The 19,029-nt window shown below is 40.3% G+C and overlaps 3 protein-coding genes across 5 annotated transcripts; 2 read left to right on the forward strand and 1 right to left on the reverse strand.

Annotated features, from left to right (window-relative positions):
• Nucleotides 1-1,422: 1,422 nt before the first annotated feature.
• On the forward strand, nucleotides 1,423-5,731 carry LOC127507544 (mucin-2-like). Of its 3 annotated transcripts, XM_051884745.1 has the most exons (12): nucleotides 1,423-1,532; nucleotides 1,641-1,712; nucleotides 2,890-2,925; nucleotides 3,040-3,304; nucleotides 3,477-3,588; nucleotides 4,074-4,161; nucleotides 4,256-4,335; nucleotides 4,465-4,678; nucleotides 4,909-5,034; nucleotides 5,118-5,235; nucleotides 5,320-5,458; nucleotides 5,552-5,731. In XM_051884745.1, exons 1-12 carry the CDS (start codon nucleotides 1,439-1,441, stop codon nucleotides 5,729-5,731), a joined length of 1,524 nt encoding a protein of 507 aa, XP_051740705.1. In that variant the 5' UTR covers nucleotides 1,423-1,438. The 3 variants fall into 3 exon arrangements, with proteins under 3 accessions (XP_051740705.1, XP_051740707.1, XP_051740708.1); XM_051884747.1 differs by lacking the exon at nucleotides 5,552-5,731 and having other exon boundaries at nucleotides 5,320-5,492; XM_051884748.1 differs by lacking the exons at nucleotides 4,909-5,034; nucleotides 5,118-5,235; nucleotides 5,320-5,458; nucleotides 5,552-5,731 and having other exon boundaries at nucleotides 4,256-4,601.
• A 192-nt stretch (nucleotides 5,732-5,923) lies between these two features.
• LOC127507722 (mucin-2-like) lies at nucleotides 5,924-11,631 on the forward strand (the record flags this gene model as incomplete). Its single annotated transcript, XM_051885018.1, has 16 exons — nucleotides 5,924-5,987; nucleotides 6,178-6,312; nucleotides 6,451-6,618; nucleotides 6,744-6,838; nucleotides 6,968-7,097; nucleotides 7,214-7,460; nucleotides 7,566-7,606; nucleotides 7,713-7,816; nucleotides 7,962-8,113; nucleotides 8,336-8,474; nucleotides 8,570-8,680; nucleotides 8,896-9,075; nucleotides 9,170-9,409; nucleotides 9,594-9,750; nucleotides 9,911-10,042; nucleotides 10,268-11,631. Coding segments are annotated over exons 2-16 (3,309 nt in total), but the record flags the coding sequence as incomplete, so codon positions are not given.
• Nucleotides 11,632-12,013: 382 nt separating this feature from the next.
• On the reverse strand, nucleotides 12,014-14,475 carry LOC127507723 (uncharacterized PE-PGRS family protein PE_PGRS46-like). Its single transcript, XM_051885019.1, has 3 exons — nucleotides 13,757-14,475; nucleotides 12,135-12,688; nucleotides 12,014-12,046 (listed from the first exon to the last, which is right to left on the reverse strand). Exons 1-3 carry the CDS (start codon nucleotides 14,358-14,360, stop codon nucleotides 12,014-12,016), a joined length of 1,191 nt encoding a protein of 396 aa, XP_051740979.1. The 5' UTR covers nucleotides 14,361-14,475.
• Between the last annotated feature and the right edge of the window lie 4,554 nt (nucleotides 14,476-19,029).

A 19,029-nucleotide genomic window follows, 5' to 3' on the forward strand; every position in this document is an offset into this window, starting at 1 on the left:
TTCAGAAATTAAGGTCTTCGAGGAAAACATTCCAGGATTTTTCTCCATATAGTGGACTTCAACGGGGACCAATGGGTTGAAGGTCCAAGTTACAGTTTCAGTGCAGCTTCAAAGGGCTCTACATGATCCCAGACGAGGAATAAGGGTCTTATCTAGCAAAACAAACGGCCATTTTTTTGAAAAAAAAAAGAAAATATACTTTTATATACTTTTTAACCACAAATGCTCATCTTGCACTAGCTCTGCGATGCGCCACGCATTGCGTAATCACGTTGGAAAGGTCACGCGTGACGTAAGCGGAAGTACCGAGCAAGTGTTTACAAAGCGAACGTGCAAAGACTAAGCCAAACGGCCTTTACAAAAAAAAAAAAAAAAGGTAAAACAACGAAGTTGGACGATTTTGAGATGGATTTTTTCGCCCTACCGCGGTACTTCCGCCTACATCACGTGTGACCTTTTGTAGTGACAATGTAATGGGTGATGCATCACAGAGCAGTGCAAGATGAGCATTTGTGGTTAAAAAGTATATCAATTTTTTTTTTTTTTTTAGAAAATGACCAATAATTTTGCTACATAAGGGATCATGTAGAGCCCTTTGAAGCTGCATTTAAACTAAAATTTGGACCTTCAATCCGTTGAACCCTGTTGAAGTCCACTATATGGAGAAAAATCCTGGAATGTTTTCCTCAAAAACCTTAATTTCTTTTCGACTGAAGAAAGAAAGACATGAACATCTTGGATGACATGGGGGTGAGTAAATTATCAGGGAATTTAAATTCTGAAGTGAACTAATCCTTTAACAATTATATGATGTTATAAGTAATTATACTTACAGTATGGCTTTTAATCCCACTTGTCAAAAATCATTATTAGGTATGCTATATTCAATAAAATGTATGTCATTTAAGACTGTGGTGTGCTTGGCCCTATACTTATTTCTTGCAGATTTATTTACCTTTGTTCTAATAAATGAACTAACAAGTTCAGGTTAACTAATGTAGTTCACTAATGTTAACAAATGAATCCTTATTGTAAAGTGTTACAGCTATTCTGTTATTAGAACAGCAGAAAGACTGAATTTGACCAAAAATAGTAAAAACAGTACACTAGCAAATTTTTCTTAAATCAATTAAATAGCTTAATTAAATATATTTCATATTGTGGATGAGTCAAGAGTCACATCCTTGTACAGCCCATTTCAAACAAGCGATAAATGAATCATTGTGTGACTGAATGTTCTCATAATTCAGATAGTTTGTTTAATCTCAAACACCAAAGAAGACATTAAATATTTATTCGTTTCAAGTATCTACCAAGCCCAAGGCCAAATTCGAGTCGTGGGTCCACCCTCTGATCACAAACTACATTCCTCTAAAGCAAACTAATAGCCATTATAAAAGAGCAAGTTCTGAAAGACAGCTCACATTAGCTCTTGAGGATGGAAGTTGTCTCCATGGGGACTGTGAGGATGTCCCAGATGTGGATGCTGAGATGGGTCATCGTAATGGTCGGGCTGCAGTCCGTACAAGCAGGTAAGCATACTACAACTGAAAAAAGAACAAAAATGTAAGAAAAGCTCAAAATTCTTAAAAAATAACATTCAAAATATTGTATAAACATCTGCCTTTCTATGCTTACAGACTTCATGTTAGATTATGGGGACAGTATGAAGGATCCTATGGACTTTACCTGGCCGCCAACAACAACACCAGGTAAATATTGAATTGTGTTTACATGTATGTATTATATGAGACATACTGATTGCAAAGATTTGCAATGTGTCAAATTCATATAATAGATAGATATAATAGATCTCACGATCCACAACAAGCAAGCCTTAAAACTTTGAAAAGTAAATACAAATATATTTAACAATGATGTAGCAAAGTATTTAAGTTTAAATTTATCATCAATAAAAAATATGTTTGAGAAAAAATGATTTCGAGGTATAAAAATGTGCAGTAATAAAAATACAACCTAATATGTATTTTTGGTTACACTTTATTTTACGGTGTCTTACTATAAATTTAAGTACTGAGTAATATTAAGTAACTACGTGTACGTGTATCGTATTTTTTTCTGAATGACAAAAATATAACATTTGACATAAAAAAAAAACTTAATTTAATATGAATGATAATAAATCATAACCTTTCAAGATTTTTACCATGGTTGCAAGGTCAGTGACAATTGTAACACTAGTTATGCAATAGTCTTTTAAACATGTAATTCACATTCTTTCTAATTATGTATCTAATTATGAATAAAGTAATAATTATGATGAATATACCACTTAAACTTACTATAAACACACATTATTCAGGACATACAAAGTTCAGTAACAACATGTTCAGAAATATTCATACATCAAACACATTAGTATTTTAAGGTTTACTCTTATTTGAGTGGGTAAATATATTGGTAACACTATTTTAGTGTCCTCGTTAAACGTTACATGTAGTTACTGTAGTAATAACTATAAATTATGCATTATTACATGCATCTAACCCTATAGTTACAGTAGATGTAGTTACTAATAATTATTAGTCAGTACATAAATGTGTAATTACACTGTAACACGGACACATTCATTTTATGGTGTCTTTGTTACAATATAATTATACATTTAAGTACCGAGTAATATTAAGTAACTACATGTACTTACTATAGGTTTAGGATTAGGTTAGATTTAGGGTTAGAAAATTTATAGTTATTACTATAGTAACTACATGTAACAATGACACTGTAAAATAAAGTGTTACCAAATATTTCTTAAGTGTAACAATTGCCCCCATAATGAGGCATTTGCAACATGTGTGAGAAGGAAAATGTTTTAATAAATTTTAATAAAATATGAAAACACTTTTCCTTTTTATCTTTTATATATAGTGTTTACCACTATGACGACTGTGATGGTAACAAAAGGTATTTAAAAACAATTTAATTTATGTACATGTACACTTTAGAAAACTAAATTGTGTATTTTTGCACACTGAAAGTACAGATTTTTATATTTATAAACTTTATCTCTTGGTTCAGCTGAACCGAATCCTGATCACCAGTCCACGATCTGCAGCACATGGGGAAATTTCCACTTCAAGACATTTGATGGTCATTTCTTTCAAGTGCCAGACACGTGCAACTACGTTCTGGCGGTGATGTGTGACACCACGAATTCTGATTTTAACATCCAAATGCAAAGAGAGATTGTAAATAACTCAATCACTTTTAGCACAGTCACAATAAAGCTGGAGGGGGCACTCATCAAACTCACTAACGGCGACATCACGATGGACGATCAAGCGTGAGTTAATATATACTTAGTTTTGCACGAGTAACTGCTGCAATGTGCAGCTTTTGTAAACTCATATTAATTAGGAGACAACACTGTATATTAGTGCTGATTAGTGCACCTAAAATCTTCTACAATTATATAAAGTTATATACAAATGCGTTCTTACACTTTTTTCTTACAGGGTATCTATTCCAATCAATCAGAATGGAATTAAAATCGAAGGAAACCCAACAAGTATTAAGATCTCTAAATATGGATTGACTGTCTTTTGGGAAGAAGACAACTCTATACTGGTATGATTTGCTGCGTAAACACTTTTACTATAATATGTGTGATTGAATCTGTGAGATAATGAGTTCCAATGAAAACCGTACAACTGATTTGATGAAATCTGTTGATAGCATTAAAGAAAAACAAAGCAAACCCGACCAAGTGTACGTGAGTTTCCGTGCAGGTTCTTCTTTAGAATGAGTCAAGATGAACCCTATAATGAAATCACACACACCCTTTAAGCCATTATATTTGTTTGCACACAACAAGTAAGGCTTGGAAAATTAAACATCAAACAGGATATCAGTTCTGTATATCATAAAGCAAATATTAATCATCTAAATAATCCACAGTGAACCAACAGGTTTTGTGTATATATCTGACAGCTCAATGTTGATTTTATTAAGTGTGTTTGTACTGCCATAAATAAACATTATGACAGACTAAGTCTGAGAAAATAAACTGTATTTGTATCACTGACATTACCTTATTAAATGATGTTCCCTAGATTGAACTTGCAGAGAAGTACCAAGGTCAGACCTGTGGACTCTGTGGAAACTTCAACGGCAACAAGGAGGACGATATTTCTGAAAACGGTAAACCTGATCAAGTTTGCTTTTGAATCCAAACACCTGACAGCCATATATATGTAGTATTAGTATGACATGTAACCAGCCGAATCCCTCTCAGGTCCGGCCACATGGAAGGTTTCCACACCAACTGAATCCTGCGAGGATGTTATACTTCCACCCGGGGATCAGTGTGACCAGGTATGAGAAATAAATCATGAGTTTTATAATCATTTGACCAGATTTTGGGCTGATATTTTTTATATATATATATTGTTTTACCTCATCTGCCAATTGAAACATTGCTTTCAATAACTTATTTCCTTTTAGCATGCAAGCGTTTGCCAGCAGTATCTCAGCAGTCCAGGGTTTAGTGACTGCTATAATGTGATGGACATGAGTTCATTTGAAACAGCCTGTGTAGACGACCTGTGTCAATGTTACGGCAATTACGACTGTCTCTGCAACACGCTGACAGAGATTTCACGACAGTGCACACATGCTGGAGGAAAACCAGGAACATGGAGGACAGAGCAGCTCTGCCGTGAGTATCATTTCTGGAAGATGAATAGAAAAGAAATCAGTGGGAATAAAATGCCATTACCACCACACCACTTATAGCTCAGAATTGAACTGAACATTAATTTTCAAAATGTATGAGTATGATTAGTTATATGCTTGTGGTATAAAAATCACTATACATACACTACCAATTTGGATACATGATACTGTACGGTATGTTTGATATACAAATTGTCTTATTCTGTGGAGCAGCAAAGTCATGTCCTCTAAACATGCAATACCTGGAGTGTGGTGGTCCGTGCAAGAACATCTGCTCAGATCCAGACGCAAGTCTAATGTGTAAAGAACACTGTGTGGACGGCTGTTTCTGCCCTGAAGGTAATTTCACACAGAGATGTGCTTGTGACACTGTTTTTTTTCCTTCCTCATAATAAATGGTATCATGCCTTCTTTTTATAAAGGCACGGTGGAAGATGACATTGGTCAGAGTGGCTGTGTTCCTGTGAACGAGTGCCCATGTGTTCACGATGGCACAGTATATCAATCAGGAGAGTCTTACAAACAAGCTTGTAAAAAATGGTAACATTTACATTTAAATATTTTTTACATTTAAATTTTTTTTATACATTTCCTCATGTTAACACTGATGTAATTCTGTGTCAGTGTGTGTGCCGCGGGACACTGGACCTGTACATACCTGGAATGTCCTGGAATCTGCTCTGTTGTGGGAGGGTCTCACGTCACCACTTATGATGGAAAGAGCTTCACCTTTAGCGGCAACTGTGACTACATCCTCACTAAGGTCTGTCAGGATAGCAGATGATCCACAGATGTTTTCTGTCAGGGTTGAGATAAATGAAAGTCTTCACTTCAGTTGTACTTTTTTTTATTCCAGCACTCTAATGACAGTGATATCGCTGTTGTGGGAAATCTGGCAAAGTGTGATCCAGCCCGAACAGAAACATGTCTAAATTCAGTTACCCTTGTCATCTCGGGGACCACTGTAAGTACTGGGTTTAATTGTCCTATTTTTAATGAATGTTGCATGTTTTCTTCATTTCTTATTCGAAAATAACCAAAATACTTTTTTTCTGGGAGAACGGCACACATGTTCAGAATGGCACACTTGCTTTCAGCATAGCGAACAGAACATACTGCATACTTCACTACTTTTATACTAAAAGAAAATCTGCAAAATCATCCAAGAAGCAATTACAAAACATCATTTTGTTTTCTTTTTGTTGTTTTATGTATAAAACAGATTAGTTTTTCCTCCAGTGGAGTTGTGACACTGAATGGAAACAGCCCATTTACGCTTCCAACTACCATAGGTGGGTTGTCCAAAATGGGGAATTGTTCTATTATAAGCATGTTCAACATAAAATTAAACATAATTAAATGAATTTCTCTGAAAAACCCAAGCCTCTATTTTTCAAATGTAGATATCCTGTATGTTAGCATTAACAAAAGTCATTGTTGACTAGATGTTTTGTATCCCAACCACCCATTTCGTTGTCCCAGGTCTTGTGAGCATCTTCCAGCCCTCTTCCTCCTACATTATTGCTGATTTGAAGAGTCTTCGTCTAGAGATCCAGTTGGCTCCAGTCATGCAGTTGTATATTGTAGCCAGCACTGAAGAGAAAGGGAAATTGAGTGGTAAGTTGTCAAAAAATATGATTAGAATCAATTTTTGTTACAGAAGGTAAAAAAGGAGTGAAAATGGTCATTTATAAAATCAGGCATTGTATAAATCATTCACTATTTTTAATTGTACACATTGCTTACACATTGCAGGTCTGTGTGGAAACTATAATGATGTCCAAACAGATGACTTTAAAACAGAATCAGGCATCATTGAGGGCACGCCAATAACTTTTGTCAACTTTTGGAAGAAAAACCCATACAGCTGTCCAGATCTTGAAAACACATTTGACAACCCCTGTAGTATGAGTGTGGACACAGGTATACACAGTATTACAAACATTAAGAAATAACAATACAAAAATAGTGAAGAAATAATAATATATGCAATAATTTATGTTGCAAATATTACAGAACTATGTCAAGCCTTTATTCTTTCCATTCAGAGAAACTTGCTAAAGACTGGTGTTCCCGTCTCACAAACCCAAATGGCACCTTCGCCCTATGTCATTCAGAAATATGTCCTGAGATTTACTACCAAGTGAGTGTTTTTGCACAGAACACTTTTCTCTTTTGAAATTAACTGTATATATATATATATATATATATATATATATATATATATATATATGAATGCCATATAATTGCATCTGGGTTTCATCCTTTGTAGTGGTGCGTCTATGACACATGCAAGTGTGCAGATATTAGGAAGTGTATGTGTGCGGCTGTGTCCACCTATGCCCACGCATGTGCTGCCAAAGGAGTCATTCTCCAGGGCTGGATGGATTCAGACCCCTGTGGTGGGAACATTTTGTTTATACAGTTCTATATAATTCATGTAGTTGAATCACATTCTGTTGATTTGAAATTAAATGAGACAATGATTCATAATAAAAATGTGTTTATCTCTGCTTAGTATCCGAGTGTTCAGAAAACATGAAGTACTCCTACAGCGTGACCAACTGTGGCAGCACCTGCCGCTCTCTCAGTGAACAAGATAACACCTGCCAAGGGTCCTTCACACCTGTAGATGGCTGTGTCTGTTCTGAGGGAACATATCTCAATGAAGAAGGCAGCTGTGTACCTGCTCACCAGTGTCCTTGTTACAAAGACGACAAGGTCATTGAGTCATCGGGAGTATCCTACATAGATGGTGAAGCATGGTATATGAGTTCCTCATTTCACACCCAATGATTTGTTGACAAAATATCAATAACTCTTGAAGACTATTAGTAATTACTGATTTGTACAATTCTGTCATATTACAGCACCTGTAACCTTGGCAAATTGCACTGCTCCAGTCCAGAAGGTAATTTGCAACTTAATTCTGCAATTCCATTAGTCAGATTCTAATTTGAGTTATTACTAGTATGAATTGTGCAAGTTTCCCATCCATGTGCCTGTTGTGTTTTTAGACTGTGTGGCTCCGATGGTCTTCTTCAAATGCTCAAACTATGAACCAGGAAAAAAAGGGACAGAATGTCAAAGGACATGTCAGAACCAAGACCAAAACAATTGCGTGAGTTTGGATGGTGAAAGCATAACTGGCATCTTTTAAAAGTTTCTATATTGTTTTGGTTGTCGCAAATGGATTTGTAAAAGCAGAGCTATGAAGAAAAGGGGGATTAACATTGCTGGATTCTCTTGATTTGTTTTGGCTGTAGGTGAGCACTGGGTGTGTATCAGGGTGTATGTGTCCAGATGACCTTCTGGCTGATGGGAAAGGTGGGTGTGTGGAGAGTAAAGACTGCCCCTGTGTCCATAATGGACTCAACTATTCACCTGGACAGCAAGTTCTAGAGGACTGTAACACCTGGTGAGTCAGAATTGATAGCAGAAGGAGAGGAATTACGACTATACCATCACCACATGTGCACTTATTATTATTATTTTTTCTCTGCCCAAAACAATAAGCAATTATCAAAACATTACACGATTACTACATTTAATTCTCACCCAAAATGAGAGGTAAGAAAGAAAATAGGTCATAACTACTGTGCATTAAAGAGTTCATCTGTGAATTTCTCTTATATTTCAGCACATGCACAAACGGGATGTGGACTTGTACAGATAAAGAGTGTTATGGCACCTGTACCATTTTTGGTGACGGTCATTTCATGACTTTTGATGGCAAGAAATATTCTTTCCACGGAGACTGTGAACACATCTTAGCCCATGTATGTTTTCCATCAATTTGGGTTCTTGCCTAATTTAAGAACAAAAAAAGTCCAATTCTGACCTAACACACGATTCATTTGTGCAACCCCTCTAGGATTACTGCAATAAAGACCAGAGTCCATATTCTTTACGCCTGGTCACAGAAAACATTCCCTGTGGCAGCAGCAGCACCATTTGCTCCAAGTCCATCAATCTTTTCTTTGGGGTGAGGCTATTTCATAGCTCAAAATCAGATTGAGTATAATAGTATTTTAAAATGTACAATTATGCAGACATTGTATATAAAAAAAGAGGATGAATATGTAGAATATGTAGTTTCATTTTTGTTCTTGACTTCATCATAACATTATAAGAGAGTTCTAATTATTTATGCTGTTTATGGATAACTTTTATTCCATACTGACTATTAAAATCTTGCAGAGATACAAGATGATTTTATCCGAGGAGAATGGGATCAAAGTTGTTGAAAGCAATGGCACTGATTACCAATATCAAATCCATACTGCTGGGATATACAATGTCATAGAGGTCAAAGGACTTTTGAACTTAATTTGGGACAATAAAACAAGTCTGATGCTCCAACTCCATCCTACATTTAAGGTAAGCATTACCCCAACATACACAAACACTCAATCATCCTTTACACGTTCCTTTTCATCCACTTACCTTAACATACACATGATCTCTATGACAGGGCAAGGTGTGTGGACTGTGTGGAAACTTTGATGGTAATGCGAACAATGACTTTGTAAAGCATGATGGAGAAGAGGTCACTGATGCAGTGGCATTTGGGAATAGTTGGAAGGTGAATCCCAGCTGCCCAGAAATGAGCAACTTGATTAACCCATGTGAAAAAAATCCACATCGGAGTGCCTGGGCTATCAAACAATGCAGCATCATCACAAGCCCAGTCTTTACAGACTGCCATTCACGGGTATGTAAAATTATAAACTTTGTGAATTCAGAAAATTGTTGGTCTTCTGGACTTTGTTTAAATTGTCAGCCTTTGTTGGTTCTATGCCTGAAATAATAAAAAAAAAGTTTCTTACCAATTTACAATTCAGCATAGCACATAAAACTACTTACCCAGAAGGTTCTACTGACTTTTCTGTCTCTAGGTGGACTCTAGCCCATACTATGATGCCTGTGTAAGGGACACCTGTGCATGTGACAGCGGGGGTGACTGTGATTGTTTCTGTACTGCAGTGGCAGCTTATGCTGCTGAATGCCGTAAAAAAGGGGCTTGTGTGGCATGGCGGAGCCCAAGCATTTGCCGTAAGTCCCAATACTGTTATAAATTGTATTCATTGGATTCAAAAGAAAGTCCACAAAAAATGTGCAACCTCAGATTTTGCCTGGGCCTACCAAAAATCACCTTCTATTATTTTATCTCCTATAAACATTGTCATGCTGACTGAATTGATTGTTCTTGCAGCATTATTCTGTGAGTACTACAACAACCCTCCAACTGAATGTGAGTGGCACTATAAAACCTGTGGATCGACCTGCATGAAAACTTGCAGAAACCCATCAGGAACCTGCTCTAATCAAATTCCACTCCTAGAGGGTATGAATTAATCTTTAAACCTTTGAAAATAGGCTTTTGTGCAGAATTGAATAAACTAATACTTGGGGTAAATGTAGCCCAAACTGCAGAGTAACTGCAAAATTATGAGTGAATTCATATATTTTTATTAATATGAATTATTTCTTTCCTAGAGTCAAGAAACATTGAGTCAATAGAAATGCGTGTCTCTTGTTTATTCCATCTGTCCTTTTATTATTCTCCTAGGGTGTTTTCCTCAGTGCCCTTCAGACAGGCCATTTTTGAGGGAGGACACCAGGAAATGTGTTACAGAGGCAGAATGTGTTTCTCTGTGTACCTATGATGGGAAGATATATAATACTGGAGAAGTGGTGTATGATACTACAGATGGGAATGGAACATGTTTTACTGCTGTATGTGGATCCAATGACACAATAATAAGAACTATTACAAAATGCATGACAACAACTACGCCATTCACTTTCACAACTCCACCACAAACTACTAAAACAACAGTTACAATAACGATTAACAAGACTTCTACTTCTACACCTACAACAGTAACACTAACAACACCAGAAATGCCTTCAACAGCTACTTCAACTGTTTCTATATTGACATCTACATCACCAGAAACTTTTACTTCTGCTGTTACTACTGCAACATTATTGACCCAAACACCACCTCCGATACGAACAGAAACGCCATCAACAGCTACTACAACTGTTGTTCCAACGACACCTACATCACCTGAAATTACTACTACTACTGTTACTGCTGCAACACCATTGACAGAAAAACCACCACCAACAGTACCAGAAACACCATCAACAGCTACAACAACTGCTGTTCCACCAACACCTACAGCACCACAAATTTCTACTACTGCTGTTACTGCTGAAACCCCATCCACAGAAACACCACCTCCAGTACGAACAGGAACCCCATCAACAGCTACTACAACTGCTGTTCCACCAACACCTACAGCACCACAAATTTCTACTACTGCTGTTACTGCTGAAACACCATCTACAGAAACACCACCTCCAGTACGAACAGAAACACCATCAACAGCTACTACAACTGCTGCTCCACCGACACCTATATCACCTGAAATTACTACTGCTGTTACTGCTGAAACACCATCTACAGAATCACCACCTCCCATAGGAACAGGAACACCATCAACAGCTACTACAACTTCTGTTCCACCGACACCCATATCACCTGAAATAACTACTGCTGTTACTGCTGAAACACCATCCACAGAAACACCACCTCCCATAGGAACAGAAACGCCATCAACAGCTACTACAACTGCTGTTCCACCAACACCTATATCACCTGAAATTACCACTGCTGTTACTGCTGAAACACCATCTACAGAAACACCCTCTACAGAAACACCACCTCCAGTACGAACAGGAACACCATCAACAGCTACTACAACTGCTGTTCCACCAACACCTGTGTCACCTGAAATTACCACTGCTGTTACTGCTGAAACACCCTCTACAGAAACACCACCTCCAGTACGAACAGGAACACCATCAACAGCTACTACAACTGCTGTTCCACCAACACCCATATCACCTGAAATAACTACTGCTGTTACTGCTGAAACACCATCCACAGAAACACCACCTCCCATAGGAACAGAAACGCCATCAACAGCTACTACAACTGCTGTTCCACCAACACCCATATCACCTGAAATTACCACTGCTGTTACTGCTGAAACACCATCTACAGAATCACCCTCTACAGAAACACCACCTCCAGTACGAACAGGAACACCATCAACAGCTACTACAACTGCTGTTCCACCAACACCTGTATCACCTGAAATTACCACTGCTGTTACTGTTGAAACACCACTTACAGAAACACCCTCTACAGAAACACCACCTCCAGTACGAACAGGAACACCATCAACAGCTACTACAACTGCTGTTCCACCGACACCTGTATCACCTGAAATTACTACTGCTGTTACTGCTGAAACACCATCCACAGAAACACCACCTCCCATAGGAACAGAAACACCATCAACAGCTACTACAACTGCTGTTCCACCAACCCCTATATCACCTGAAATTACTACTGCTGTTACTGCTGAAACACCATTCACAGAAACACCACCTCCCATAGGAACAGAAACACCATCAACAGCTACTACAACTGCTGTTCCACCAACACCTATATCTCCTGAAATTACTACTGCTGTTACTGCTGAAACACCATCTACAGAAACACCACCTCCAGTACGAACAGGAACACCATCAACAGCTACTACAACTGCTGTTCCACCAACACCTGTATCACCTGAAATTACCACTGCTGGTACTGCTGAAACACCATCTACAGAAACACCACCTCCCATAGGAACAGGAACACCATCAACAGCTACTACAACTGCTGTTCCACCGACACCCACATCACCTGAAATAACTACTGCTGTTACTGCTGAAACACCATCCACAGAAACACCACCTCCCATAGGAACAGAAACGCCATCAACAGCTACTACAACTGCTGTTCCACCAACACCTATTTCACCTGAAATTACTACTGCTGTTACTGCTGAAACACCATTCACAGAAACACCACCTCCCATAGGAACAGAAACACCATCAACAGCTACTACAACTGCTGTTCCACCAACACCTATTTCACCTGAAATTACTACTGCTGTTACTGCTGAAACACCATCTACAGAAACACCACCTCCAGTACGAACAGGAACACCATCAACAGCTACTACAACTGCTGTTCCACCAACACCTATATCACCTGAAATTACCACTGCTGTTACTGCTGAAACACCATCAACAGAAACACCACCTCCCATTGGAACAGGAACACCATCAACAGCTACTACAACTGCTGTTCCACCGACACCCATATCACCTGAAATTACTACTGCTGTTACTGCTGAAACACCATCTACAGAAACACCACCTCCGGTACGAACAGGAACACCATCAACAGCTACTACAACTGCTGTTCCACCAACACCTATATCACCTGAAATTACCACTGCTGTTACTGCTGAAACACCATCTACAGAAACACCACCTCCCATAGGAACAGGAACACCATCAACAGCTACTACAACTGCTGTTCCACCGACACCCATATCACCTGAAATTACTACTGCTGTTACTGCTGAAACACCATCCACAGAAACACCACCTCCCATAGGAACAGAAACGCCATCAACAGCTACTACAACTGCTGTTCCACCAACACCTATATCACCTGAAATTACTACTTCTGTTACTGCTGAAACACCATCTACAGAAACACCACCTCCCATAGGAACAGAAACACCATCAACAGCTACTACAACTGCTGTTCCACCAACACCCATATCACCTGAAATTACTACTGCTGTTACTGCTGAAACACCATCCACAGAAACACCACCTCCCATAGGAACAGAAACGCCATCAACAGCTACTACAACTGCTGTTCCACCAACACCCATATCGCCTGAAATTACTACTGCTGTTACTGCTGAAACACCATCTACAGAAACACCATCTACAGAAACACCACCTCCGGTACGAACAGGAACACCATCAACAGCTACTACAACTGCTGTTCCACCAACACCCATATCACCTGAAATTACCACTGCTGTTACTGCTGAAACACCATCTACAGAAACACCACCTCCCATAGGAACAGGAACACCATCAACAGCTACTACAACTGCTATTCCACCGACACCCATATCACCTGAAATTACTACTGCTGTTACTGCTGAAACACCATCCACAGAAACACCACCTCCCATAGGAACAGAAACGCCATCAACAGCTACTACAACTGCTGTTCCACCAACACCCATATCACCTGAAATTACTACTGCTGTTACTGCTGAAACACCATCTACAGAAACACCACCTCCAGTACGAACAGGAACACCATCAACAGCTACTACAACTGCTGTTCCACCAACACCTATATCACCTGAAATTACCACTGCTGTTACTGCTGAAACACCATCCACAGAAACACCATCTACAGAAACACCACCTCCCATAGGAACAGAAACGCCATCAACAGCTACTACAACAGCTGTTCCACCAACACCTATATCACCTGAAATTACTACTGCTGTTACTGCTGAAACACCATCTACAGAAACACCACCTCCCATAGGAACAGAAACACCATCAACAGCTACTACAACTGCTGTTCCACCAACACCCATATCACCTGAAATTACTACTGCTGTTACTGCTGAAACACCATCCACAGAAACACCACCTCCCATAGGAACAGAAACGCCATCAACAGCTACTACAACTGCTGTTCCACCAACACCCATATCGCCTGAAATTACTACTGCTGTTACTGCTGAAACACCATCTACAGAAACACCACCTCCGGTACGAACAGGAACACCATCAACAGCTACTACAACTGCTGTTCCACCAACACCCATATCACCTGAAATTACCACTGCTGTTACTGCTGAAACACCATCTACAGAAACACCACCTCCCATAGGAACAGAAACGCCATCAACAGCTACTACAACTGCTATTCCACCGACACCCATATCACCTGAAATTACTACTGCTGTTACTGCTGAAACACCATCCACAGAAACACCACCTCCCATAGGAACAGAAACGCCATCAACAGCTACTACAACTGCTGTTCCACCAACACCCATATCACCTGAAATTACTACTGCTGTTACTGCTGAAACACCATCTACAGAAACACCACCTCCAGTACGAACAGGAACACCATCAACAGCTACTACAACTGCTGTTCCACCAACACCTATATCACCTGAAATTACCACTGCTGTTACTGCTGAAACACCATCCACAGAAACACCATCTACAGAAACACCACCTCCCATAGGAACAGAAAAGCCATCAACAGCTACTACAACAGCTGTTCCACCAACACCTATATCACCTGAAATTACTACTGCTGTTACTGCTGAAACACCATCTACAGAAACACCACCTCCAGTACGAACAGGAACACCATCAACAGCTACCACAACTGCTGTTCCACCAACACCTATATCACCTGAAATTACCACTGCTGTTACTACTGAAACACCATCCACAGAAACACCATCTACAGAAACACCACCTCCCATAGGAACAGAAACGCCATCAACAGCTACTACAACAGCTGTTCCACCAACACCTATATCACCTGAAATTACTACTGCTGTTACTGCTGAAACACCATCTACAGAAACACCACCTCCAGTACGAACAGGAACACCATCAACAGCTACCACAACTGCTGTTCCACCAACACCTATATCACCTGAAATTACCACTGCTGTTACTGCTGAAACACCATCCACAGAAACACCACCTCCCATAGGAACAGAAACGCCATCAACAGCTACTACAACTGCTGTTCCACCGACACCCATATCACCTGAAATTACTACTGCTGTTACTGCTGAAACACCATCTACTGAAACACCACCTCCCATAGGAACAGAAACGCCATCAACAGCTACTACAACTGCTGTTCCACCAACACCCATATCACCTGAAATTACTACTGCTGTTACTGCTGAAACACCATCTACAGAAACACCACCTTCCATAGGAACAGAAACGCCATCGACAGCTACTACAACTGCTGTTCCACCGACACCCATATCACCTGAAATTACTACTGCTGTTACTGCTGAAACACCATCTACAGAAACACCACCTCCAGTACAAACAGGAACACCATCAACAGCTACTACAACTGCTGTTCCACCAACACCTATATCACCTGAAATTACTACTGCTGTTACTGCTGAAACACCGTCTACAGAAACACCACCTTCCATAGGAACAGAAACGCCATCAACAGCTACTACAACTGCTGTTCCACCAACACCCATATCACCTGAAATTACTACTGCTGTTACTGCTGAAACACCATCTACAGAAACACCACCTCCAGTACGAACAGGAACACCATCAACAGCTACTACAACTGCTGTTCCACCAACACCTATATCACCTGAAATTACCACTGCTGTTACTGCTGAAACACCATCCACAGAAACACCATCTACAGAAACACCACCTCCCATAGGAACAGAAACGCCATCAACAGCTACTACAACAGCTGTTCCACCAACACCTATATCACCTGAAATTACTACTGCTGTTACTGCTGAAACACCATCCACAGAAACACCACCTCCCATAGGAACAGAAACGCCATCAACAGCTACTACAACTGCTGTTCCACCGACACCCATATCACCTGAAATTACTACTGCTGTTACTGCTGAAACACCATCTACAGAAACACCACCTCCCATAGGAACAGAAACGCCATCAACAGCTACTACAACTGCTGTTCCACCGACACCCATATCACCTGAAATTACCACTGCTGTTACTGCTGAAACACCATCTACTGAAACACCACCTCCCATAGGAACAGAAACGCCATCAACAGCTACTACAACTGCTGTTCCACCAACACCCATATCACCTGAAATTACCACTGCTGTTACTGCTGAAACACCATCTACTGAAACACCACCTCCCATAGGAACAGAAACGCCATCAACAGCTACTACAACTGCTGTTCCACCAACACCCATATCACCTGAAATTACTACTGCTGTTACTGCTGAAACACCATCCACAGAAACACTACCTCCCATAGGAACAGAAACGCCATCAACAGCTACTACAACTGCTGTTCCACCAACACCCATATCACCTGAAATTACTACTGCTGTTACTGCTGAAACACCATCTACAGAAACACCACCTCCAGTACGAACAGGAACACCATCAACAGCTACTACAACTGCTGTTCCACCAACACCTATATCACCTGAAATTACCACTGCTGTTACTGCTGAAACACCATCCACAGAAACACCATCTACAGAAACACCACCTCCCATAGGAACAGAAACGCCATCAACAGCTACTACAACAGCTGTTCCACCAACACCTATATCACCTGAAATTACTACTGCTGTTACTGCTGAAACACCATCCACAGAAACACCACCTCCCATAGGAACAGAAACGCCATCAACAGCTACTACAACTGCTGTTCCACCGACACCCATATCACCTGAAATTACTACTGCTGTTACTGCTGAAACACCATCTACAGAAACACCACCTCCCATAGGAACAGAAACGCCATCAACAGCTACTACAACTGCTGTTCCACCAACACCCATATCACCTGAAATTACTACTGCTGTTACTGCTGAAACACCATCTACAGAAACACCACCTCCAGTACGAACAGGAACACCATCAACAGCTACTACAACTGCTGTTCCACCGACACCCATATCACCTGAAATTACTACTGCTGTTACTGCTGAAACACCATCCACAGGAACACCACCTCCCATTGGAACAGAAACGCCATCAACAGCTACTACAACTGCTGTTCCACCAACACCCATATCACCTGAAATTACCACTGCTGTTACTGCTGAAACACCATCTACAGAAACACCACCTCCAGTACGAACAGGAACACCATCAACAGCTACTACAACTGCTGTTCCACCAACACCCATATCACCTGAAATTACTACTGCGGTTACTGCTGAAACACCGTCCACAGAAACACCACCTCCCATAGGAACAGAAACGCCATCAACAGCTACTACAACTGCTGTTCCACCAACACCCATACCGCCTGAAATTACTACTGCTGTTACTGCTGAAACACCATCTACAGAAACACCATCTACTGAAACACCACCTCCCATAGGAACAGAAACGCCATCAACAGCTACTACAACTGCTGTTCCACCGACACCCATATCACCTGAAATTACTACTGCTGTTACTGCTGAAACACCATCTACAGAAACACCACCTCCCATAGGAACAGAAACGCCATCAACAGCTACTACAACTGCTGTTCCACCAACACCTATATCACCTGAAATTACTACTGCTGTTACTGCTGAAACCCCATCTACAGAAACACCATCTACAGAAACACCACCTCCAGTACGAACAGGAACACCATCAACAGCTACCACAACTTCTGTTCCACCAACACCTATATCACCTGAAATTACCACTGCTGTTACTGCTGAAACACCATCCACAGAAACACCACCTTCCATAGGAACAGAAACGCCATCAACAGCTACTACAACTGCTGTTCCACCGACACCCATATCACCTGAAATTACTACTGCTGTTACTGCTGAAACACCATCTACTGAAACACCACCTCCCATAGGAACAGAAACGCCATCAACAGCTACTACAACTGCTGTTCCACCAACACCCATATCACCTGAAATTACTACTGCTGTTACTGCTGAAACACCATCTACAGAAACACCACCTCCCATTGGAACAGGAATACCATCAACAGCTACTACAACTGCTGTTCCACCAACACCCATATCACCTGAAATTACTACTGCTGTTACTGCTGAAACACCATCTACAGAAACACCACCTCCAGTACGAACAGGAACACCATCAACAGCTACTACAACTGCTGTTCCACCAACACCTATATCACCTGAAATTACTACTGCTGTTACTGCTGAAACACCATCTACTGAAACACCACCTCCCATAGGAACAGAAACGCCATCAACAGCTACTACAACGACTGTTCCACCAACACCCATATCACCTGAAATTACTACTGCTGTTACTGCTGAAACACCATCTACAGAAACACCATCTACAGAAACACCACCTCCCATAGGAACAGGAACACCATCAACAGCTACTACAACTGCTGTTCCACCGACACCCATATCACCTGAAATTACTACTGCTGTTACTGCTGAAACACCATCCACAGAAACACCACCTCCCATAGGAACAGAAACGCCATCAACAGCTACTACAACTGCTGTTCCACCAACACCCATATCACCTGAAATTACTACTGCTGTTACTGCTGAAACACCATCTACAGAAACACCACCTCCAGTACGAACAGGAACACCATCAACAGCTACTACAACTGCTGTTCCACCAACACCTATA

The sequence above is a fragment of the Ctenopharyngodon idella genome, chromosome 24 (genome assembly GCF_019924925.1).
Source record: "Ctenopharyngodon idella isolate HZGC_01 chromosome 24, HZGC01, whole genome shotgun sequence".
Classification (NCBI taxonomy): Eukaryota; Metazoa; Chordata; class Actinopteri; order Cypriniformes; family Xenocyprididae; genus Ctenopharyngodon; species Ctenopharyngodon idella.

Bases quoted from the DNA above. Each gene is read 5' to 3' on its own strand.
- LOC127507544 (XM_051884745.1), top strand. From the start codon at position 1,439: ATGGAAGTTGTCTCCATGGGGACTGTGAGGATGTCCCAGATGTGGATG. The intron at 1,533-1,640 runs GTAAGCATACTA...CTATGCTTACAG, and splicing joins GCTGCAGTCCGTACAAGCAG to ACTTCATGTTAGATTATGGG. The intron at 3,305-3,476 runs GTGAGTTAATAT...TTTTTCTTACAG, and splicing joins ATCACGATGGACGATCAAGC to GGTATCTATTCCAATCAATC.
- LOC127507723 (XM_051885019.1), bottom strand. From the start codon at position 14,360: ATGGGTGTTGGTGGAACAGCAGTTGTAGTAGCTGTTGATGGCGTTTCT. The intron at 12,689-13,756 runs GTGTCGGTGGAA...CAGGTGAAATAG, and splicing joins AGTAATTTCAGGTGATATGG to GTGTTGGTGGAACAGCAGTT. The intron at 12,047-12,134 runs GTAACAGCAGTA...TTCCTATGGGAG, and splicing joins CTGTGAATGGTGTTTCAGCA to GTGGTGTTTCTGTGGATGGT.